The sequence below is a fragment of the Chenopodium quinoa genome, unplaced genomic scaffold, assembly GCF_001683475.1.
Source record: "Chenopodium quinoa cultivar QQ74 unplaced genomic scaffold, ASM168347v1, whole genome shotgun sequence".
Classification (NCBI taxonomy): Eukaryota; Viridiplantae; Streptophyta; class Magnoliopsida; order Caryophyllales; family Amaranthaceae; genus Chenopodium; species Chenopodium quinoa.
In genome coordinates this window covers 2,406,814-2,431,467 of record NW_018745177.1, presented here as the reverse complement: position 1 = coordinate 2,431,467, position 24,654 = coordinate 2,406,814, and the positions used below count along the sequence as shown (strand labels likewise).

The window sequence follows — 24,654 nt, the reverse complement described above, 5'->3', positions numbered from 1 at the left end:
CCCAAACTCCACATCAAACTGACCCGCCTACTCCATCGCAAACAAGCTCCCCACCTTCTTCACCCTCACAGGCCGAGCCTACATCAGCTGGGCCGTTCGCCACTTCTGCTGGCCCAAACCCACCTCTCCTACGTTCTAATCCATCTCCTTTAACACACTCCAGCCCACCTATTTCTAATCCAACACACATTCCACCACAAAAATCCTCCATTGTTACACGTAGTCAGCAGGGCATATTCAAGCCTAATAAAAAATATTCTATGCATGCTACGGTATCGAGGTCTCCTTTACCTCGTACTCCGATTGAGGCTCTTCGTGACCCGAATTGGAAATTAGCCATGGATGATGAATTTAATGCTATTATTAAAAATAAGAAGTGGGAGTTGGTGCACCGAATGTGAATGTGAATGTGATTCGTTCTATGTGGATTTTTACTAATAAAGTCAAGTCTAATGGTGTGTTTGAGAGGCATAAAGCCCGTCTTGTAGGTGATGAAAAGACTCAGCGGGTTGCATGGATTGTGGTGAGACATTTAGTCCGGTGGTGAAACCGACAACGATCCACACGATTCTTAGTCTCTCTCTCTCTCTCTCTCTCTCTCTCTCTCTCTCTCTCTCTCTCTCTCTCTCTCTCTCTCTCTCTCTAAGACATGGCCAATTCATCAATTGGATGTCAAAAATACCTTTTTTCATGGTGAGTTACAGGAGACGGTTTATATGCATCAACCTTTGGGGTATAGGGATCATGACCATCCTGATTATGTGTGTCTTTTGCGGAAATCATTATATGGGCTTAAGTAGGCACCCTGTGCTTGGTATAAGCGTTTTGCTAATTATGTTCTTTCTATTGGGTTTACTCATAGAAGGTGTGATAATTCTTTGTTTATTTTCCGCAAAGGATCTCAGATGGCTTATCTTTTATTATATGTTGATGACATTATACTCACAGCTTCCTCTGATGCTCTGCGACGTTCTATAATGGATCGTCTTAGCTCTGAATTTGCTATGAAGGATCTTGGCCCTCAGAATTATTTTCTTGGTATTGCTGTGACTCGGCATAAGGGTGGTATGTTCCTTTCTCAGCGAAAATATGCAGAGGAAATCATTGACCGAGCAGGCATGTCATCTTGTAAACCGTCACCTACACCTGTTGATACTAAATCAAAGGTTAGTGTTACCTTTAGTACTACAGTTGATGATCCTACTTTGTATAGGCGCCTTGCAGGGGCTCTGCAATATCTTACCTTTACCAGGCCGGACATATCTTATGCTGTCCAACAGGTGTGTCTTCATATGCACGATCCGAGAGTTGCTCATATGGCTGCTCTCAAACGTGTTATTCGGTATATTCAGGGTACTTTGGACTATGGTCTTCATTTGTATCCTTCTTCTTTTTCCTCTCTGGTATCATATACAGATGTAGATTGGGGAGGGTGCCCTGACACGAGGCGCTCTACTTCTGGTTATTGTGTTTTCTTGGGTGACAACTTGGTTTCTTGGTCGTCAAAGCGCCAACCCACATTATCTACGTCCAGCGCCGAGGCTGAATATAGAGGGGTGGAAAATGTCGTCTCTGAATCGTGTTGGCTCCGAAACTTGTTATTAGAGTTACATTGTCCGATTAAAAAGGCTACTCTTGTGTATTGTGACAATGTCAGTGCTATATATTTGTCGGGTAATCCAGTGAAATATCAGCGTACGAAACATATAGAGTTGGATATCCATTTTGTTCGCGAAAAGGTTGCTCAGGGTCAGGTCCGTGTTCTTCATGTACCTTCCAGATATCAGATTACGAATATATTTACTAAGGGCCTTCCGCTAGTATTATTTAAAGATTTCAGAGACAGTATCAGCGTCCGACTACCTCCCGCTTCGACTAAGGGATGTGTTAAATATATTATAGATATATTGTGTTATTGTATATTTGTTAACTGTAATTATCCTTCCCTAATTTATAGCCTACGGTTATGTAAACTCTGATGTAAATATTACTATTGAATGAATGGGAAAAGGTAACCAAAATATTCTTTAAAGCTTAACGCCTTAACTCAATAAGATCTTGGGCCGAGATCAAGTCAACTTGAGTCGAGTTACAGTTGCTAGCGAAGTGGCGAACACACATCGATCGCCACGATTTGTCAACCAATCACCCTGTTCGAGCCGTTTAAGAGAGTTGACCATTTATAAACATAGAAATTAGTACGAGAGTCTCAAAACCCAATTCTTCATCTCCTTCTTTGTTATCGCAATATTCAGGCGATAATGGATCGAATTCAGCTTCTTCTAGTCGGACTTCCTCTGTTCTTGTTTTCCACTGATATCTTCAACCTCTTTATCTCTTCTCCTCCTCCAAAACCCTCTTCTCATCATCATCATCACCATCATCAACAACATATTGTTAAACCCTCTTCCCCAATTCAACAAACCCTAGATTTCCCATCTCAGGTTTGATTTTCATTGGTGATTTTGTTAGAATTTTTATTCAATTTGTTTGATTGCTGATATATGTTTATTTGTTGCAGCAATCGAATGCTCTGGGTTATGGACATACTGTCACTATCGATTTCTGCTCCTCTTGCTCTTACAAGTAATTAATCCTCTTTTCCTACGTTTTTTTGATTTATTTGAGATTTAAAAATTTGATGTAATTTTGGATTAAGGCTCTGAATTTTGAGAGTGCTTAGTCAATTTTGTTTATGATTGATTATAGAGCTAGATTTTATTTGGGTTTTCGATATTATAATGTTAGATGTTTGCATTTGGCAGTGAATTTCAGTTGTAATTAGGAATGTTTGTAGAGGTTGGAGGAGGAAGACGGGCATGGACATACCGTGAGTTTGGGATGAATTTTCTTACTGTGAAACTTAGGTGATTACTATAGATTTATAGGTGATTTATAATGTTAGGAAATCGCTCATCTGATTCAAGGAAGTGTACTTTCCCGAAACTTGTGATTCGGATTGAGATTCGTAGGGTTTTTGCAACTTGTGATGGTATAGTTGTCGCTTGATTCTTCTTAATTAATGCAGTGTTTGGATACACCACACTACCACAGCATCTGCTATTCTGTGGAACCAAATTCATTGGTGTTGGAGATGATCAGAGACGTTTAGTATTAATTATTTGAGTGTGAATAATGTTTGGGGTCGGGAAACTTTTCTTGTTCTTCGTGATGTATTAGGTACTCAGATTTTGGTGTGTACCTATTACATGAGAGTTCAGTGAGGACTGAGGGTTAAGTGATACCCTATTACATTTACCTCTTCTTAAAGCGGATGTACCTCATCTTACCCTATCAGATTGTGAGTATTCTGTGTCTGGAAAACTAATTACCTTATGAATAAGCACTCCATCTGTTATAAAAATACCAATTGTAGCAGTGTTCTTGATGCGAGCAATTTTCTTACCTTACAAATCATTAGTGATTTGATTGCATCTTTCTTTGACTTCTGTTTGCAAGCATTCATATCTACTTTATTCTTTAGATCAAACTCAACATTTAGACTCCTCAACAAATTGAAGTATAAGTACAGGCTCCACAACTCAAGAAATTGGAGCAATGAATTATTTTCCGCAAAGTTGTGTGTTTCTAGTGTGGGTGGAGTCCTTGTGTAACAAGAGAGCAACTTAACTGTTATGTAAGCAAAATTAGGCATGTTATGATGTGGACAGATATTAAAAATTTGCTTCATTTAGCTGCAACTAAGGGCCTGTTCTGATTAACCGAACATTTTATGAGAGAAGGAAATTAAGAACTGAACTGAACTGAAAATAATCTGAAGAGAACAAACCCTAAAGATGAATTCATATTCTGATATTAGGATATGTTTTTGTATGTAATTGAATATGATTAGTTTAATCTTGTGATTTTTTTAGTGGTAGCTTTAAGTTGAGGTTTGCAAGTTGCAACTGCTCGTATGCTCTACTATCTTTTCTTTTGTTGGATATTGGGTTTCATAATCTGTTTGAAGACATTGTAGAAAGAAGAGTGAATCAGCTACAAGCAAATATCACTAGAGATAAACTTGATTTGTAAATTTTTTTTTTTTTTTTTTGGGTGGGTGGGTGATCATTTTAAGCATTAATTTAGAATGAATCGAACATTAATTTGGGACGTCCTAGCTAATAAAAAAAATCCATGTGTGCAAGATATTTATTGCTGGCTTGAATCTATTTGCTTCAATGTCATTTTTTTTTATCGCAAATTATATGTTAATTTTTAATATCAACCTTCAAAAGCTCTAAATTCATTCAAATCTCACTACTTTGGGTGTAATTGAAAATTCCTATCCATAATTTTGAACTTAATTGATTACTTTCTCTTACAAATAAAATTTTTGGGTGTTGATGATCTAGGTGGGATAAGGCCATACTAAATTACTATGCACGCAAGATACCAGGTACAATAACATTTTTTTTGACAAACTTAAAAAGTTAAAGTGTCCCTTAAATTCTAACTTAACTCCTTCTATACAATGGCCTAAGTAATAGGGATATAAAAAAAAAAAAAGTTTGGACTCTAGATAGAAGCATACTAAACTTTTAAAATCCTTTAATTTCTTTCCGTACAAGTGCACCGCTGGACAAGAGTATCCTATACACCAAGACAATTTTTGTCTACAACCCCTCTTTGCCAATAAGATATAGTTAGCATAACTAGATTGAACCTCAGTGGTATTTTTGATGCTAAGAAGAAGTCCGAAAGAGATAGAAACTATGAATAGAAGAGTAAAAGTATCAAAATAAGTTCATATGACTATAGACACGTTTGAAGTCTTGGAAAAGGTATGTGCCAATGCTTTAGGTTATGGATTTGTGATATGACCTTGCCTATAGACCTACGGTAGCTTCCTTGAGCCAGAAAAATTATTTGGAAATCAAATGTCAATTGCTATACCATCTAAACAGCCAAAACTAAACCCTCAATTTACCTTGATACTAGTGATTGCTTTCTCTTCCCTGTTTTTGTTTTTGATGTAGCAATTATAAAGAAAAATGGAGGGAAGGGGAAGGAGAGTTTTTTTTTTATTACTTCCAAATCTTTCCTAGTCTGAAAGCATTTTATTTGGTTAAAGGGGAAAGAAAATGGATCACACCATTTTCCCTTTTTGCTTCTTTCAGCCATGTCATATCCAGCTATGGGAAAGGGAAAGTTGAACTCTATTCTATTTCTTTTCCCCTTCCTTTTAAATTTCCTCATTCCCACGGCCACTGCGTAAAACCTTTTATATGGTGGTTTGGTTACATTTTCTTAAAGTCTACTGCATAGTTCTTTGGATGATATATATATTTTAGAAACCGTTTCCTGTTTTGATCTTCCAATTGATTTTATTTTGGCTTTTGATTACAATTCTTTGTAATTTTCTAGTTACTAGGAGTGTGTGTGTGTGCACGTATGCGTCTGTGTCTGTTTTTTTTTTGTTTTTTTTTTTTTTTTGGGGGGGGGGAGGCGTGCTGGTGCGAGCTTATTGCCCCCCCCCCCCCCCCCCCCCCCCGGGACTTCCTATGATAAGTGAGTTTTTTAAAAGCTGACTTTATTAAAGGATTAGAATATCTTGGATGCTATTCTGGCTCCGCTACTGATCTTGTAACAGATTTGTTAATTTTAGAGGATAAATTTTATATACTTTGCAATAAGCTGACTGCCAGAAAAGGACTGTGCTACTGCAGTCATTAGTGGTATCTACTAGTTTGAATAGCAGAATGTGTTTGATGTTTTACATAATCCCTTTCAAAATGTTACAAGGACTTCATGGATATTAGCTACTCATGTGGTATACATGGGAACAAGATAGTAAAAACCATAGAACTGTTTTGTGTTGCATTTCTTGTAGGCTCAAGAATCCACTCTTGAAGCTTTATTGAACATCATTAGCTGCTCCTCCTTGTGTGTTTTTAATTGTAGAGCTGTTTTGTGTTAGCGTTTCTGCCTTTTGGACTTAAGAAATTTTCTGAGATCAAGTTATTTGACTGCATCAGGGGCACTGCTGTGGCAATGAAGAATATGCTGGAGACTCAGTTTCCTGGAATTAATGTTGCTCTTGCAAATTATCCTCCACCACCTCCAAAACGTATCCTGAGCAAATTAGTTCCCGTTGCTCAAGTTGGAGTATTTGCCATTATAATGGCAGGTGATCAGATTTTTCCTAGATTGGGAATGACTCCACCTCCATGGTTTTACACATTACGTGCTAATAGATTTGGAACGATTTCTGCAACCTGGCTATTTGGGAATTTTATTCAGTCTTACCTACAAAGCTCTGGTGCTTTTGAAGTATATTTTGACGGAGAACCGGTAAGTTGTTTGGTTGTCTACTTTTGTTATTAATTTTTTATTTTTATTTTTTATATATACTTTTCCCAATTTTATGACGAGAGGTTGCACCATATTTTGATTAACTTTCATATTTTTGTGAAATTTTCTTTGAATCTGTTGAATTCTTTCACTATATTGTGATTTGATGAGCTACAATTGTTTTATCTTAGTGAACCTGAATCTTCTGTCTTAGTCATTGTTCTGTTCAACTATTATCCCTGAACTCAACTGCTTCTTGTGTAATTTGATTCATGCTGTTTGCTGATTATTATCTTTACTGATCAAAATAGAATTCATCAAATAAAATTGAAATTTGCTGGTTAAATTTGATTTTTACTTTCCAGAGTTGATTGTTGATTTCTATAAGCTGTAGTGAGCAAATTTTGGTAGTCTTCCTTTGGATCAGTGTGTTTCTAATTCTTCCTTGTGCAAAAGAGTTCCATGTTGGCTATTAGTTTTACATGCTTCTCGAATGTATGTTGTTGCTGATCACCTGTCTGTATTTATTGAACAATTTAGGTGTTTTCAAAGTTGGCGCAGCAAAGGTTTCCTGGTGAAATTGAATTGAGGGATCTTATTGGCAAAAGGCTTGCTGTGACTAAAATTGTGGATGGTGCAGGGGCAACTTTGTGGTCTTAAAGCACTCCCACCCTGATCGGGAAAAAAGAAGGTAAGCACTAAGCAGAAAATGCATGCCTTGGAGACAAACAGAACCTTGTTCTACCCTAGTTCTATTGGCTGAGAAATTCTATTAGCCGGTACTTTTTGCCTGTAAATTTTTGATACACCGGCAGGAAAATGATCATTATCTGATTTATGTAATCGAATTTGGAATCGTAGCTTGCACTTCAGTTTCTAACTTATAACAGAATGATTATTCCTTTATATATCTGTCTGTGGTGGTATCAGCTTTTTGAGAAACAAATGTTGAACTATAGTAGGTAAAATCTTTAGTCAATGAAACCTAAGGTCAGGGTCTTGGAGCTTAAGGCATCGTTTTTCCTTGTGGCCTCTCTATTAACACAGATATTGATGTAAATAAATCAACCTTTTGCTCATCGAAGTATACAGGAAAATAATCAAGCTCAATTTGGTCTCCGATAAGTAGAAGTTGGTTGCAAGATATTGTATGTAGTATTATGTATAATATGCTCAGGATGTGAATACTCTGATAAGAAGGGCACAGATTAGTTCACTGTTGGCAGAAAGCTGATGTCTCAGGGTTTTTGGGACTCATTCTTATAAAACTGGGGTCATTACCAACTTAAAAATAACAAAATATAAAAAACTTTGTTTGGATAATAAATAATGAAAATATAACTTAATTGAATATAAAGAAATTAGGGGAGTTCCTTCAAAAAAAGAAATTAGGGGAGGGGGGGGGGGGGGGGGGTGTAGGTGGAGGTGGAGGTGGAGGGAGAGGGAGGACCGGAGGACTTGTTTTTTCTTTATTCTTAATTCTTTATTAAGCATCATACATTTATAATCAGAGGGATTTGCAAGGGAAACGGAGATTCCCCTTTTCCATCCCTTTCTTTCTCCTTAACCCCACCTCTTTTGTCTGGTTAACCATACAAAAGTAGGGATGACAATAGGTCGGATCGGATTATGCAAAATCCGACTCCGACCCTACAAGATGTCGGATTTTTAATCTGCCTCGGACATCCGACTCGGAGAATCCGACTCCGATCCTACTTAGATTCCAACCTCCGACTCCAACCTGATCTGACTCTGAAAGCAAGCCATATATAATCAACTTCAAAGACCAACAAATTCATGAATTGAATAATAAAAAATATATAAGTACATAGAAAAGTCGGAGTCAGATCGGGTAAGTTAGGTTCTAAATAGACTCCGACCCTCCTCCGAGTAGGAGTCGGATTTTTTTAAACGAAGTCGGATTCGGATTATTATTTCTCGAATTTGGTTCGGATTTTTTTTTCTTCGGATCAGATCGGATTAGGGACGGATTTGGACTGAATTGACATCCCTATACCAAAGTAGTTAACAAGACAACATGGAGGGAGCCTTGCCGGTTTGTAGCCCATAACAAAACGTAACTTAAATTTGAGTTAACAACTTAACAAGGCCTCCCTTTGCCTTCTTGTTCATTTTTGTTTTGAGTTAGAAATAATAAAATATTTATACAAATGGGGTTAGTGGGAGAGAGAAATAACAAAAGAATATTGGACCCTTACCGAATTAAGAAGGGTTACAATTATTTAAAGGGTTAAGAATGTGCTAGCTAAGTTGTGTTAACGACAATTAATAATATAAAGAACAGGAAAAAAAATATATATGAGAATATACTGCGGGAAACTCAAGAACTAAGATATACCTAACAATCCAATATAGAGTACTCCCTCTGTTTTGATTTAAGTGCCTTTCTTTGACTTTGACACTATTTACATGCACCACTTTGACTAATGATTGTGCTTTATACGTAAGATGAAATATAATTTATTAGTAATTGTTAGAACGCCTCAAAAATATAATTTCTACTTCCTCTGTTCTTTTTTACTTAACCTGTTTCTTTTATCACGCTTGCCAATGCAAAACTTTAACGGTCAATAACTTTAATTCTCCATAATTAAAAAATTTACGAATTCAAAATGATTCAACATGAATATGTTTTTCCTTACATATTATTCACAAAACACGGTCAAAGGAGGAGTGGTGAATAGTGTAAAAGACAAAGCGGGACTTTTTATAATTTTTACTTATTAATAATTAAAGATATCATTAGTCAAAGTTGTGCATTGGCACATGTGCCAACCAAAGTGGGGTGCTTAAATAAAAAACAGAGGAAGTAATACTTTCAAGAATTACAATGTAGATTACAAGCTTTTAATTCACCCTTGAAAGCTCCCACTTAAAACTCACAAACTTTCAAGTGTTTGGATCTACATTTGAGGCTTTCTCTCTCTACATCCCCCCCCCCCTCCCCCACTTTTTCCCCTAAACAATGACGGCTATGAGCATATATACCCTTGAGCATAAATAAAACATTTACAAAATCATATAACGCATGGCAGGAATAGGGCAACTGCCAACTGCAATACATTGCGTGAACGCGTAAACTCTACTATCTCAGGTCGCAAACATAGCTTATCTTGCACAAATGCGTGAAACCTAGCAGACTTGATAGCAATTTGTAAAACGATCATAACTTTGTCACTCCTCGTCCAAAACAAGCTTATGATTAATTGTTAAAGACCTATTGAGAAAAACTATCAACTCCAACTTGAATCATCTCTAGATTTTGAGATATGCTCATTCAAAGTCAGCCCTTTGCCACTCATCATTGCTATACACCAAGCAAAAACCCATAGCTTAAACTCCTTAAATATGCATTCTTATGCCACAGAGGGAGTACTTATTTTCCTCATATCATAGAGTGCACAGGATACGCATTCATATGATGTTGGGTTTTACTTCAAAGGAAAAGCAAAGTGATTTGCTATAAGCCAGTAAAAATGGAAGGTGCATCTCCTTCCACTCATACTAAATATAGATTAATGCCTCAGAGATGCCCAGAGCAAAACGTAACAATAATCATTCCCGGAAATTTCATAGATTGTGTTATTTTGCTCGTATAGATATCAAATATTCGAGCTTAATGATCACGAACAGATAAAACTTTACATCAAACTCGAGTGAATTTTCACTACTTCCTCATCCCAAACTTCAAATAAAAAAATGGCATTATACATATCTGCAAAAATGGACACTGTATACAATAATTGTACACTTGCTTGGAACCAATCCAAACATAATGGAAACCTGTACAAACATCTACCTCATTCAATTATAAGTTGCAAGGTTCTGAACGTGCGATTTCATCCTTCCAAGTATCCTCTTGCAACCACAAGCAGCTTCATCAATCCAAATATCTTCTTGCAGTCCACGGACACAGACTAAACATCACACCGCAGTGAAGAAATTAAGCATATAAATAAGGTTGGTGTTTCAACTTTATATCTTCCACCATTTCTTTTTCCTATTTTCCATTGTCTTCACAAGCTCATTAGCCATCGATGCAAAATTTTCAGCTTCATAACGCAGATCTTCAGATCTTTGGTTGATTCTCTGATCATAAGGATAAGCAGAAATTATTCATGAATTCACAAATTGCTAAATAAGATGCATTACAAAACTAGAGCCAAGTGTGTGAGACAGCAGGGCATTTGAAAGAAACATATCTTCAGCTACAACTTTGATCTTGTTAAAACGGTCTAATTTAATATTACCTCAAGTTTCTCCTGGCGTTCTAAAAGCTTGTTTCTTGCACGTTCAGCTGCTACAGATGCATACTGAAAAAAATATCTATTAGAAAGCGCAAACTTGGATTTATATATTTATAGCACCTTCACAAGATACACTTAGAGTAACAAAGGAAAAGGAGACCAAGGCTCCAATATTGGCTGCGAAGAGGAGGAAAAGAGATCCAAAGTGAAATGAAATCTAATTAATTACCTCAGTTCCCTTATATGCTGCCATAATTTCTTCAGGTGTTCTAGTTCTGGGTTTAGGGTTATCAGAAGCACCCTCAAATAATCTGTCTTTCTCTGCCTTAGTTGTTTTTTCTTTTGCTGAAATGCCAATGCAAGCATATGGTTTTAGAGGATATACAGGAGAAACAGGACCAGGGATATGAGTATATGCCTAATCTTCATAGAGTTCAAGATTACCTTGGTGGGATGAAGTTGAAGACACCATAACTGGTTCATCAATTTCAATGTCATCTGATTCAGAAGCAAAGGTATATTAATCAGTAGAAACCAAAAGAGAAATTAAGAATGCAGCATTCTCATTAAAAGGGGCTAGCACCTATGTCAAGCTCCTCTTCCTTTTCTTCTGCAGTGGTTATAGATGAATCAGGAACAACAGGCCTTGAAAAAACTTCCCGTAACTTATACAAGTTACCAGCAGGATTGTCTTTAGCATTATTTGATTTTTCCTTTTTAAAGCCCTTCACAATGTCACCAATGATGCCTGTAGGAGGAGCCTATCACACACAAAGTCATTACACTACAAAGAAAGGTATTATGTGAATACTAACATGAAGATCGAGACAATAAATACCATATAGCTAGTGAATCTCACCTGTTTCTTTTGTTTCATCGAGACGGAAATAGCTGCATCAGCAGCAGCAGCCACAACTTTATCATGAAGCGAAGGCAAAAACTCCAAAAACCTAAAATTTCAACAAAGTAAATACTTGGTTAACATCTTCTAATGAAAGATTAATACAAAGAATTAGAAAATTGCAGACACAATTAACTACTAAAGGTCCCCTCAAAAAAAAAAAAAAAAAAAAACACACACTACTAAAGGCAGAACCTTGTCTCAAATTCAGAAGTAGACAAAGAGAGGAATGCCAACTCACTTCCATTTGCCTGCAATTATAAGAAGATTAGACTTCTGAGTCCGTGAATCATTGTTTAGAAAGTAGCTATAAGTGGTCAGGTGATTTAATGGACACTTTTCAAAACTAGTGTGTTACGAGTTTATGACACAGTAACATGTTACCAGACAAATTAGTCCATGGTCTGTACAACTCGCCAGCTTCATATTTGGCCTCATATTCCACCTTAGAACTGAAATTAAGGAGCTTTCTGTGAGTAGCTCCAAATCAGGGAACGACCTGCAGAGTCAATGCATGAAAAGGCCTTTAAGCATGCACTCCAAGGCTCAAAGCTGAGATATGAGATATCGGAAAATATATGTGTGAGATATTTTCCGTAGATATCATTAAGATTTTAGGAATTTATGGTTATGCTAATATATATTTTAGGAAGATTGTTTCCATCTTATGAACTTAGGTTTTGTATAAATACTCAACCTATTGATGAATAATGATCAAGCAATACAAACTCCGAAGCTCATAAGATAGGAAACAATCTTTCTAAAATATATACAAGCATAACCATAAATCATTAAATCCTAAAGATATACGAAGTATTCTCTAAATAATATCTTGACATAAATTAACCTAAATATATTATTCTCTTAATGATATCTACGGAAAATAAATCACACATATATTTTCACACATATATTTTCTGATATCTCATATCGCTAACATTGTGTCAGGTAACTTTGAGCTAGTTCCTTTTGGTTTTTTACCTGACTTCAAAATCCCCAGACTGGTAGACCAAGATAAGACCAACAACCTTGTCATCTTTTTTGAAAATGGAAGTCCAAGAACATGGTTTTGCAAGTTTCACCTTAGAAATTGGTTTGTCTTCACCCTAGATACAACAGCAGGTAAGCCTATACACAGTGGATTGAATGATATCTACAAAGAAATCAGAAGGCTATTGTGTTACCTGCATTATGGATTTGGTATGATATAAACGTAATGTGTTTTCACAGCAAAGCAATAGTAGAGAATCCAGCAACCTTTCTCCATCCATGGAGAGATGTCCAGCTCCAGTGTCTTTCAAGTCACCTCTTTTTGAAGAAACATCTTGCTTAGACTCATTGACGATATTGGTTTCCTTATTTGACTGATCATGGTGCTCCGATGATGATGCAGACATGAAACAACTGCCTTCTAAAATGCAAAACCAAGTTTAACAACAAAGCCCAAACAGAAAAAAAGGCATAAATAAACCATTATTTTGTTAAATGTTTATGACTTGCCTAAGACATACATACTGACTGCTTGTTCCTTCAAATGCAATGGCCGGGAGCTGATAGGACTGCCAGTCTGACAATCAACAACACTAAATTTTGCATCCTGGGTTACGGTAAACAACAACTCTTTTCCAGGCTGTTCCATATTCTTTGTCCCTAAATGCTTTGGGCCTCTGCTATAGCCATGAGCATCTGAAAATTCTTTTGAAATAATTGAAATTACTGGAAAACTAGAGTTGGCTACAGAATCTGTTGAAAACAACACTGACAGCGAGATCATATCAAGAACTGCTACCTGAAAGGTAGAGCATAAAGAGAGTAAGTTGGATCATCAAGCAAACTAAAACAGTAAGTGGGGGGAAGGAACTATTAGTAAAAGAAATGGCATCCATTTAACTAAACTGCACTTTACTTGACGAATCAAACACAAAGTAAAAGGAATCTACGGACATGACTACTTTCAAATCCCACGGCAAGTTTGGCTCCAGAAGCAGAAAATTGAAGTGACTGCACTGAAGAATTCACCAAAGAGAAAACAGCTCTGCATTGAGGGCCCTTCTGTGATGGTATATCATAGACTGCAGATAACATAAAACCTTGTGAGTTATGGTTAAGAAGATCAAGATATCAATCTATAAATACATTGCTTACATGATATACACTACATACCATTATGTTCAGAATGACTAATCCAGTGAAGCTTTGTTCCCCCAGCTTCATTATTGAGACTGTATACACGGACCTAAAACAACATGATTGCAAAGTGAAATTCAAACATAGATGTGGATTTGCTAACAAGTCATCTTAAAAACAAGAGAAGCAATTATCACCTCACCACAGTGAGTGCCAACAGCCAAATTCATCATTGATGCACAAAATTCTATCTTCGTAACAGAAACATTTGAACCAGCATTAGCTACACCATGCACCTGCAAATAATTAATGATATCTTTGAATAAAACAACAATGACCAAGGTTCATCATCAACATACTCAAGCTGATAAATGCATACATCATCAAATTTGATGGAACATGAACACTAACCTGACCTTCTATAACGGAAACGAGTGGAAATATCGGATTAGAGGCATCCCAAATTCGGACAGATCCATCTTGGTAGCCAGCTATGTAGATAATTTTCTGAGCATTTTCTTCATCAGAGGTTATTTCCCTTTGTAAACCCCCAGTCAATGGCCACTTACTCCCTTCAGCTAGGTTCGAAGAAACTGTAGTCATCTAAAATTGAAAGCAAAAAAAGAAATGCATCAGGAAAGAATCTGAGAGACTATCTTAATGACCACTTTACACTGAAAGCCACATTGTACCTCTGAAAGCCACTTTGCCAAATTCTCATCAGAAGGTTGCAAGCTCATTTTTGCAACGGTCATTAGAGGATCAGAAATGGGTATTACCACAGGCGACTCTGTACCAGATACATATGATTTTTTCTCTGACTGAGAAAGTAAAGCAGACAAATTCTCCGTACAATAAAACTGCAACTTGCCTGGCCTAGTCAATACAAAAAGGCCATTAAAGTTGCTCTTCACTGTTGTCTCTAGAGATGATGATGTAACCATATCCGCAAAGGCCCCAATGAGGGAAAAGTCCACACGACGAACACTTTTTAGCATCTCCATGCCAGGAGACCATTGAAGACTCACTACCTGTCACAGCCCACAACTGTACAAGAATGAGCAAAGCCAAGCAAACCCCTATTCCAAAAAGAGGAGAATATATAAATAAATAAAAAATAAAAAAAACCATCATAGTTCATAACTAGACTCCCAAATATACATCATACGTAGTACATGCGATCTAATAAATTCAAAAGATGGTCTCCATACCAAGACTCCTAACCACACATGCAACCAAAGAAAGTACAAAACAAATGGCTTGAACACAACACCCCAATTTTTTTTAGAAGCTATCTTGTTTCAGCATCACAAAAATTTGTAGTCCAAAAGCAATAAGCAAAAACTGATGCACAACGAAATGTAACGAGTCCTTAAGACAGAAGAATCAATTCAAGAATCCAGAGTTGCAAATGTGCGATACCATGATATTTGCAAGTTCACTTACAGCTTCAGGAAAAATGATGAGCAACTAGCAGTCAAATAGAAATTATGTATCCCAAAGAGTATAAGGTATCCAAGGCTATCCAAACACATCGCCGGAGAGGATGTTTTAAAGCCGTAAGCTCATAGGTCAGAGCAGTATAGCACACAATCTACTAAGTAATATTCTACTCGTACTATAACATGGGCAACAAAAGGAAGATAATACACAAACATACTGCCATTCAGACAAGGAAACCAAAAAAGTTAAATAAATAATTCAATTTACCAACCGTTATAACTTCTTCAGATCCTATTTCACAGCCACCATACACAAAAAGTTGGCCACCACAGCTGCTTTGAGATATAGTGCTTTCACCCCAGCACAAAAAAATGACAGGAAGTCTCTTTTCAGCTGAGGATAATTGAAGCTTCACAACATCATCACATGATACACCAGCATTTTTACTTTTCAAGAAAGAACCTCTTGGTATGTTCCATAGCAAAATGTCTCCATCAATATATCCTACAGCAAGCATTGAGCCAACTGAAGATGCCCAACAGAGAGCACTAATTTCTTTCTCGTTCATATGTTCCATATCTTCTAGTGGATCCGCAGCTAAGTTACTTGGAGATTCAGATAAATGATCTTTTATACGCAAATCATTGTCACCTTTTAAGACTATAACCTTAGATTCAAGAACATCCCATAATACAAATAACCCATACTGATAAGCAATCAGTAATCTGCAAAATAACCACAGTGAAAACAACCATCAGGTACATTCCAAAATATGTCCTGAGTGCAACAGATTGAATAAAAATTCAGTTTACAAAAAATACTACGTAGTAATTGATGAGAGAAAAGGAGTGGAAAGTAAGTTGGAAATTGGAATTGTGGAGACGGACTTTGGAGTCATGTGTGGTGAGCAGAAGTAAGACAGAGTATTTGGAATGTAAGTTTAGAGGTGTGAGAAAAAAGTGAGGCAGAGGTGATCACCTTGGATGGGAAGATTGTCCAAGGTTCTGAGGCCTTTTGATATCTGGGGAAAGGATAGAGAATTGGATGGTGATGTAGCTCATAGGATTAAAGTGGGTGGTTGAAGTGGAAGAGTGCGGCGGGTTTTTTTAATGTGATCCCAGCATGCCCCATAAATTAAAGGGAACTTTCTACTGAGTGGCAATAAGGACTGCTTTGTTAAATTGTTATATGGTACAGAATGTTGGGTAAGCATTTCCACGTACATAAGATGAATGTGGCGGAGATGCGTATGTTGTGATGGATGTATGGCTATACAAGAAAGGATCGGTTGACGAATGAGATGATTAGGAAGAAAGTAGGGGTTACATCGATTGAGTACAAGATGAGGGAGAATCGCTTAATATGGTTTGACGATATAAGTAGGAGACCAAGTGATGCTCCGACAAAGAGGCTTCAAGAATTGCAAAGTGTTGGGATTGTGAGAGGTAAGGGAAGGCCTAAGAAAACTTGTAAGAGGGTGATTGAGAGTGACATGAGTGCTTTGGGGATTGAGGAAAATATGGTGTTGGATAGGGCGGTGTGGGGGGAGAAAATTCACGTCAACGACGTGTCATAAATATATATATACTTTTTAAATTTTTTTAGAATTTACTTTTATTACTTTATCCCTCTAGTGTTTTATGAATTGTATTGATTTCTTTTGCTAAAGTTTTCTCAACCCTTTGTATTTATTTTATTCCAACGTTTTAACCATTCCTTTAAATTTCTTTTATTTTATTCTTGGTTCTCTTTTAAAACTCCCTAAAACTTATTCAAAAAATTTCAACTAATTATCTTATTATGTCCCTTTCCTTTATATCTTACGGTTCCTTATGATGATTCATGTTAGCCGACCCCAAATCATTTTGGGAATAAGGCTTTGTTGGTGTTGTAGTAGTAGTAATCTTTTGGAAAATTCCACAGTATCCACACAATGTACCCGCTTTTGGGGATTTTGATATAGTGCGCAATACATTTTATAACTCAAATGATGTTCCTGTAGTCTTGACAACAATTTATACAGAAACTTTTCAAATATTCAAGTAACTTTTTTTCCGACTACCTTCAATCTCTCATTCTCTCCCAACAAGCATGATGATACTATCAGATGGCTGCATGGCTTATAGGAGGCGCAGGTAAAAGATTTCTCTTTTTTCTGTTCAATTAGTTCAAGAATTATCTTTCTATCCTAGCATTATAAGTTGCCTTTAAAAGGTTATAATGAACTTTCAGAGGAAGAAAGAGGATACAGACTGTTAGTTATGATGTGCACAAGAAAATCAATCTCAATGAAGAAGTTAATAAAAGGATACCACATGGATGTGGTCAATTTGAAGGGCACCATATAATTTTTTAACAAAATCCTGTCCACCATACAAAAAAGTCCAAAACACAATTTCCCCATATGGGTTTTCCCTAAGTTGAGGAATGACTTGCCTGTTGCCAGAGCTAGAAGGTTGAGGGAGAACTCCAACAACAGATTGATCATTAGGGAATGAGATGCCCGTCTTTTCTGCAAAGCAAGCAACATGGCTTTAAAGTTGCTTCAAACACAAAAAAAATCAATGAAAGCAGTGCAATACATGTCAAGACAAGTTACAAGGTAATTTAGCTTAGTTAACTAGAATAGATCATGCACACCAGATCCAACATTTAACTGACTAAACAAAAGTCATTTGAATTTCCAACATGAAGAGACTAGAACACGGCCTAGTTGCTAAATTGCTATTTGAAAATATAAAACTTAATTCAAAAAAAAAAAAAATGTCCTAAGAAAATGTTTGGTAATCTGGCAATTCATGCCCTAATCTTAATGTGTCAAACCACTCTACCAGGACAGTTCTATCACTCAAGAAGCCAAATGAAAATTAATAAAATGTGAGAAGATAAGACTAAAAATCACCAGAGATATAATCAGGAGAAATATGATACGGCATATTTACAAGTTTTTCATCTTCGGTACCATACTGCAACACAGACGCCATACCATGCTCGTCCCCAACAAACCTACACGGTGGATCATGACAAAGATTCATAAAAAAATTGAATACTAGTGCTAAAATAGCGCATGTCATAAAAATGTTTTATAGGTCGGTGTTGGTACTATACATGAATGGGGAACCCGAAATTACGGAAAAAGCAGTGATATTAGACTCCCATTGCAAACTACATGTAATGCACCTGCTCTCCAAATTCCAAACCTGAAAATGAAGGCACCATGTATTATAGCATTTCTAAAATAGGTTATGCTATATGCAGGTTTGTAATGAATCAAAGCAAGCCACATGTGCTTATACAAACAATACCCAGCAGAGGAAAGGCCACCTCTGAGCACTATCTCAACCAAGGTGCTGAGGCACAACCACACCAAGCAACAGCAACTTAAAGCTGCAGCCCTTAGTCGGTAATTGGGATAATGACAAAGGGGTAGTAAAGTTAGTAATTAAAGCTGTACTATTTGGCTAAATAGTATAAATAGGTAGAGAGGAGAAGGAAGGTAGGCAGAAATTTGGTGCGAAACTTTTGGAGAGTTGTGGCCTAAAGCCATTATTGGAGAGTTGTGAGCTAAACTCACTTTCGAACATTGATAGACTTAAGCTATTACTTATCTTTTGTAAACCTTCCCCCCGTTATCGATTAATCAAAAAGCTTTCTTCTTTCTTTATTAGTTTGCTAACTAAAATCAGAAATCATTGTTGTTATGTTGATTTTGCTGGGTGACCGAACTCAGTACGTTACAAGGTTTTACATACCTGATACAGCATGAAGATTGCAGAAAAGCTCACTAGCTCCTCAACATTTAACCAGAATGTTGTACAGTGATGTCAGAGGCCTAGTTTTCAAGATTAACCATTGTTTCCTACTCCCTTGTCCCTCTTTACTTTCTCCTTTGGATATTTTCACACAAATGAAAAAATTTGGGACATAACATGATTAAAAAGTAATTGTTGTCGTTTTTTTAATAGTTAATCAAGAGAGAGAGAGAGAGAGAGAGAGAGAGAGAGAGAGAGAGAGAGAGAGAGAGAGAGAGAGAGAGATTGCATTTAAGTCATTTTGGAACTTAGAGAGTATTGATGGTGCTTGTGAATTTTTTTATTCACAGTAGCAGACACCATTTCAGGGAAAATTTGAGGTTACTTGTGTCATTAGAATTTTCCAATGAGGGCATAATGGGAATAATTTATGGCCATATAAGAAAAAGGGAAGCACATTTTGGGACACAAAAAATGGAAATGGGAAAAGTAAAGAGGGACGGACAGTTAGTCTCAAAATGATTTGGGGTCGGCTAACATGAATCGTCACAAGGTATCGCCGGATATAGAAAAAGGGATGTAGCAAGGTAGTCAGTTGAAAGAGTTTGAAAAAAAGGTGTGTAAAGTGAGAAAATTTAGAAAAGAGAATCTTTCCCTAATTCAAAATCCTATTGCTTTCAAAGAATTGATATCCATAAGAAGGTTATGAGCTTGAGTTTCAGGCTCAAAAACTCCATATTAAAGAGCTATGATATGACTTGCTTTAAAATGTTTAGATTTTGTTGCTTATCAAAGAGTTAGAAAGGCTAAATGGTTTTAGCAGAAGCAAAAGAAGGATATTTTTACTAGAATAGAAACTCAAACTTTCCATAATACATCAAACATGTTATATTTCAAAATTATTACGTCTCGAGCTAAATTTAAAGTTCCAAGGATTATGCGTTAGAATCATTCATAACATTTGAGAACTCATTCCTCTATGGCACACATATCCAGAGTTAAATGGTTAAACACAGTTTCTCTTCATATTATTTAATTTCTAATGTCCAAGTGTGTTTATCAACAGAACGGAATAAAAAAAAAAGGAGAGAGATTTTTCTTACAGCTTAAATTTAGATAAAGCCAAAGGACCTACTCCACCTATAACTTATCACATGCTAAATGGCCAATCCACACCCTAATTGGTGGCTTGGTGCATATCAAGTGACTATGACTCAGCATGTCATTGATATGGATGTGCGAATTTTCCAACAAGGCAATATTGCAGCAAATCACCTAATATCGTCCATCATCTTAATAATCTATCTGTTAAAAGGGTGAAAAAATACTCCAGTAGTCACCCCCTATCAGCTTGCACAGACAAATAAGGTGTTCACACTCACAACTTCCCAATTAAGATCCAGAACAATCTTGAAAATACTAGACAATGGATTTAACATGAAGAGATGATGAGAACTTACCTGAATTTCATTATCGTTCAAGATGCCAACCAAATAGCCTTGGTTTTGCATAAACTGTCAAAAAGAGAGAAAAGGATGAGGATTTCCGGCCAATTTACAGAATCCACTAACACTGATCATCAACTGTCTTAATATCTAGCCACAACTTCCAGGCAACATGCATTCAAATATAATTATTTTTAATAGAAATCCATTGCTTTACAAAAAAGAAATAAAAAGGCTAATAATCTGTTCAAATTTTGGGGTGTTAACATTACTATGATTTAATAATTCAAATAAATTTGGTAATAATTAAAAACATCAACTCGTTAAGGTCTATAAGAAACCTAAGGGGTTGCCAAACCTTGTCTATCACATCTTAACAGGTAAAAATTGACGCTTGCAATAAGGTTCAGACTAGCCTAAGGCCCTAAACCCTCCTGTATAGGTTTGTATAACCCAATAGGTATATCAAGACAACACCAACCTCACTCTAGACATGGTAGCCGGCTTATGAGAGTAAATCTGCTCCTCTAAGGTGAAACCTTCTTCTCCTTACTCTTATCAAAACCTCGAAATCTAATTGGTAACCAATCTATCATAAAGACAAAATTTTACCTATCACATTCTGCAAAGACATCAAGGTTCAAAAGATTCATCTAATGCATGATTACCAAGTGTGTCAGGTCCTATATAGTGGTCTTGAGGTTCCTCCTGCAGATAATTGGCATCCTCTAGGCATACCACCAAGCTCATATCCATATGAGGAAGCTCAAGTAGGTTACGTTGAGTATATCCATAAGCAATCATTCATTCCCCTATATAGGATTTCTAAAATTTGCACAAATTTTCAAGCGACGGGGCATTAACTATGCATAACGTTGATACATACAATAATTTTCCTCATTTGTCAATCTATAACAATTACTTAAGCAAAAACCACTATTAACTTTTTTTCCTCCTAAATCCCTTCAACTTTCCTCTTTTTTTTTTTTTTTTTTTTTTTGTATTTATTTATTTATTATTATAATGTTTTACTCCCTAAATTTTAGGAAAGTTTTTAATTTCTTTTTTCAAAATACTCTCAACAAACTTCAAAAACTATTGTAAGTGGGTTAAATTGATAGGTAAAATAAGGTTAGTTTTGATTGTTTTTTTTTTATTATTATTATTTTGATTATTAAGTGTGTTAAATTCTTCAAGTGTTTTTTTTTCAAACAACCAACAATTTTTTAAACAAAAAAAAGAGTTGAATAATTATTATTAGTCTCTCATTTTATTTTGTTCATGTCGAAGTTAAATAACGATGGTGATTTTTTAGGATAATTTGTACTTTCGGTAATGCCAAAAAAAATTTAATAATTATATTTAAAAAGATTTATTTAGTTGCAAATAACTTTAAAAATCTGAGCATTATCTAGTCTACAAATAAGAACCCAACCATCGATCAACCCATCACTAAACCGCATTTAAGACCAAAGCCTACAAACTCACAAATTCTCTCTGTGCTTTAAATATATCATGCATATTAACTTAGTCCTACAAGTGATGCTTCTAACACTTTGTTTTGATTGAAAGTTAGAAGGAAAAGGAAGGGGAGGAGAAAGAAAGGGAAGGGGAAGGTGCATCCACTTTCTCTCCCAATCTCTACAATTTTGAAGGCATAATGCTTATTAAAAAGGGAGGAAAAATGGTTCCTCCTCACTCTCACTCCCTCTTTTTCATTCTCCTTACCTCTTATCTAAACAAGGGACTTTATTCCTTTCTCTTCTCTCCTTTTCTCTCCAAACAAAGTGTAAAACTTATTGCTATAAATCATAATAAGGAGCTTAGAAACTGGGATGAGAGACCTAACAGAGGAAGAGAGAAATAGCAAATTTTGTATTGATATCCGATAAAATGTAACAATAGCTTTTGCGAGGTAGTATCTCACAATACTTTATATCAATATGCATTTTGAATGACAACCATTCCTCCATTTGTTGTGTTACTTGTATATTCCCTCAAAAGGCATATTAACTTTCTAACAAAAGTCCCTTGTTGCCTTATATCTGCAATGTTATTGGACTTGTCCTTAGACTCCTAAAATTATTTTTGACACCTCAAGATAAGTACATTTCTGCTTTGATGACGTGTCCGTTTGGCAGTCTTTTTTACTCTTAAGACTTAAATAGAATCATGTTAAGTAGTAAAACTAGTAATTCTCTTGAGACACAAGTTGTCTTTAAATTTGGTTCGTGATTTCCAAATGTCTTACGTATGGCAGAAATACAGCTGGGAAAAGCTTCATCTTTTGTTAGACAGCATCTAGAATTTATAATTATTGGAGTAAAAAATTATATTGTCTTATTCATATGACTTAATGATCTACAGACTATTTATTAGGTGCACCTTTTATGTAAAATTTCGCACTAACATCTATGACAATAATATTTTTACATTAGTAGTGAGCTAACAAATTAAAAAAAGGATTAAAAAAAAAATAGACCTCTATTCAAGTTACATGATTGAATTTTCAGTCAAAGTACCTCCAAATTTTTGTAAGGCATCTCTCTTGGAGACATAAGGAGAGCTTCGATATTATGTCCTCCAATCACTTTTATCCTACCATAACTGCATGAAACACAATAAAACAGTTGTGTTAATGTTCATATAAAGAAGAAAGCCCTGAATAGAAGAGAAAAAACCAGCCAAATCAGTATTTTGTATTCATAGAAAACAAAAATTGTCCCTAATAGCCGGTAGGCGCATCAAAAATTAGCAACCTACCTTGTCCTACATTGTACTCCCTCTATTCACATTTAATTGTCTCCACCTATGTTACTCGGACTCTTTCATTTACCTCACGTGTTCGTGTCGACACGACACGTGTTGGACACTGACACCGACACTTGGACACTTCATTTTTAACTAAAAACACAACTTTTTTCAAGAAAATGGGCGGGTCTGATGCTTGGACACCCGTGTCTAATTTGACACTTCATCCGAGTCCAAGTAACATAGGTCTCCACACCAATTCTCATGAATAACAAGGCAACCGACTATAAATTTTTTAACATGGTATAATTTCCAAGACCAAAGTTGATTAATATAAAAACTACTCTATCACCCCATAGGCCCATAATCAAACAACTAACTCCACAATCCACATAACTATTAATAAATGGGATCATTATAATAGAGCAATATAATGGTAAAGTTGGAAAACTCACAGTGTTCCAACAGCCAACAACTGTTGAATTGGATCAATAGCTAGAATGGATGCAGTACTAGGAATACCAAAGTGAATTCGAATATGCGGATCCAAGTCCGTCGGATTAAGATTTCCATGTGTTAAATCCTGCTGCATTATCAACAATGATTCTTAATTTCAACAACAATATCATTCATCCATACACAAGCCTTCCTAATACATTTACATGCTCAATTTTCAGATTAATCTTTTATTCTTCAACTCATAATAATAATAAAAACAATAATGAATTTTTGAAAAGGGGTAATGGGAATAATTACAAAGTAAGAATGAAAATAGAAGTAGAGAAAATTTTGAAAAAATAAACGGATACCAGATTAAATTGAAAAAATTTCTCAAAAACAAAAACAAAAAAAATAATAATAATAATAAATTGAGCTAACTCAACAGCATCGGAGATGTTTATTAATTTTAGCAAGCAAAAAATGAAAATTGAAATAAAAATGAGAGCTGAAATTATTTTTGTAAAAAAAAAAAATGGTGTACCTGATGATGATGATGAGTGGCTTTCTGTAACAAGCGTTTAGCGAACATCGTATTGAAGGAGAATCGGGATTGGAAAATGATAAAGGAAAGATTGAAAAATTAAGAAAGGAAAATTGGAAGATTTGAATTTTGAGAAATTTTGGGGGATTCAAATACTTTTGAGTGTGTGTTTGTTCAAGTCAAGCAACTAATTATTTTGGGTGTATTTTGGCGTTGATTGGCCTGCTTCGTTTTTGTTTTTGTTTTTGTATTTGTTTTGTTGGAATTTTTTTTTTTTTTTTCCGGCAGTTTCACAAAATGTCAAATATTCACCAAATGTTCTTAATGATTTTCTCAAAAAAAAAAGTTCTTAATGATTAACAATCATTAACTTCATTGGTCATCAAGTTAGTCAGAGCATCTCCAATGACAAGCTATTTTTAAGCTACAACACTTTTTAGCAATAAATAAATAATAATACACATGTTATAATATAAGTGGAGTTTATTTGTCTCTTTTTCAATCAAGCATGTAGCTTGTTTGGGTTACAATTGCTAGCATGGTGCTTTATTTTTTTTGTTCTCCAATGGTAAGCATATAGCTAGAAATTTTATTTATATTGCAAGCAGGTCCTTACAATTAAACCATTGGAGATGCTCTCACGACATGTATTATGATATGATTGATTCCTTCTTCATTACTCATCAGGTTA

At 35.7% G+C, this 24,654-nt stretch overlaps 3 protein-coding genes across 5 annotated transcripts; 2 read left to right on the top strand and 1 right to left on the bottom strand.

Annotated features, from left to right (window-relative positions):
- The first annotated feature begins 905 nt into the window (after window positions 1-905).
- Window positions 906-2,001, top strand: LOC110710833 (uncharacterized mitochondrial protein AtMg00810-like). Its single transcript, XM_021889175.1, has 2 exons — window positions 906-1,845; window positions 1,958-2,001. The coding sequence occupies exons 1-2, from the start codon at window positions 906-908 to the stop codon at window positions 1,999-2,001; spliced, it is 984 nt and encodes a 327-aa protein (XP_021744867.1).
- A 135-nt stretch (window positions 2,002-2,136) lies between these two features.
- LOC110710739 (selT-like protein) lies at window positions 2,137-7,204 on the top strand. Its single transcript, XM_021889077.1, has 4 exons — window positions 2,137-2,444; window positions 2,522-2,586; window positions 5,979-6,294; window positions 6,835-7,204. Exons 1-4 carry the CDS (start codon window positions 2,262-2,264, stop codon window positions 6,952-6,954), a joined length of 684 nt encoding a protein of 227 aa, XP_021744769.1. The 5' UTR covers window positions 2,137-2,261; the 3' UTR covers window positions 6,955-7,204.
- Window positions 7,205-9,845: 2,641 nt separating this feature from the next.
- On the bottom strand, window positions 9,846-24,439 carry LOC110710876. 3 transcript variants are annotated; one of them, XM_021889223.1, is made up of 24 exons: window positions 23,964-24,439; window positions 23,437-23,567; window positions 22,753-22,837; window positions 20,246-20,299; window positions 18,142-18,233; window positions 17,936-18,039; window positions 17,470-17,545; window positions 15,305-15,758; window positions 14,283-14,621; window positions 14,002-14,193; window positions 13,788-13,886; window positions 13,627-13,699; window positions 13,408-13,535; window positions 12,964-13,252; window positions 12,648-12,871; window positions 12,445-12,569; window positions 11,848-11,962; window positions 11,659-11,714; window positions 11,422-11,512; window positions 11,146-11,323; window positions 11,007-11,060; window positions 10,792-10,907; window positions 10,566-10,628; window positions 9,846-10,404 (listed from the first exon to the last, which is right to left on the bottom strand). In XM_021889223.1, the coding sequence occupies exons 1-24, from the start codon at window positions 24,009-24,011 to the stop codon at window positions 10,291-10,293; spliced, it is 3,300 nt and encodes a 1,099-aa protein (XP_021744915.1). In that variant the 5' UTR covers window positions 24,012-24,439; the 3' UTR covers window positions 9,846-10,290. The 3 variants fall into 3 exon arrangements, with proteins under 3 accessions (XP_021744915.1, XP_021744916.1, XP_021744914.1); XM_021889224.1 differs by having other exon boundaries at window positions 12,648-12,874; window positions 23,437-23,564; window positions 23,964-24,438; XM_021889222.1 differs by having other exon boundaries at window positions 12,648-12,874; window positions 23,964-24,426.
- Between the last annotated feature and the right edge of the window lie 215 nt (window positions 24,440-24,654).

Excerpts from the sequence above, each read along its gene's own strand:
- LOC110710833 (XM_021889175.1), top strand. The coding sequence starts at position 906 with ATGGCTTATCTTTTATTATATGTTGATGACATTATACTCACAGCTTCC. Across the intron at positions 1,846-1,957 it reads ATTTAAAGATTTCAGAGACA|CCTACGGTTATGTAAACTCT; the intron begins GTATCAGCGTCC and ends CCTAATTTATAG.
- LOC110710739 (XM_021889077.1), top strand. The coding sequence starts at position 2,262 with ATGGATCGAATTCAGCTTCTTCTAGTCGGACTTCCTCTGTTCTTGTTT. Across the intron at positions 2,445-2,521 it reads CCCTAGATTTCCCATCTCAG|CAATCGAATGCTCTGGGTTA; the intron begins GTTTGATTTTCA and ends TATTTGTTGCAG. Across the intron at positions 2,587-5,978 it reads TGCTCCTCTTGCTCTTACAA|GGGCACTGCTGTGGCAATGA; the intron begins GTAATTAATCCT and ends TGACTGCATCAG.
- LOC110710876 (XM_021889222.1), bottom strand. The coding sequence starts at position 24,011 with ATGTTCGCTAAACGCTTGTTACAGAAAGCCACTCATCATCATCATCAG. Across the intron at positions 22,838-23,436 it reads TTGTTGGCTGTTGGAACACT|TTATGGTAGGATAAAAGTGA; the intron begins GTGAGTTTTCCA and ends TGTTTCATGCAG. Across the intron at positions 10,405-10,565 it reads AACGCCAGGAGAAACTTGAG|AGAATCAACCAAAGATCTGA; the intron begins GTAATATTAAAT and ends CCTTATGATCAG.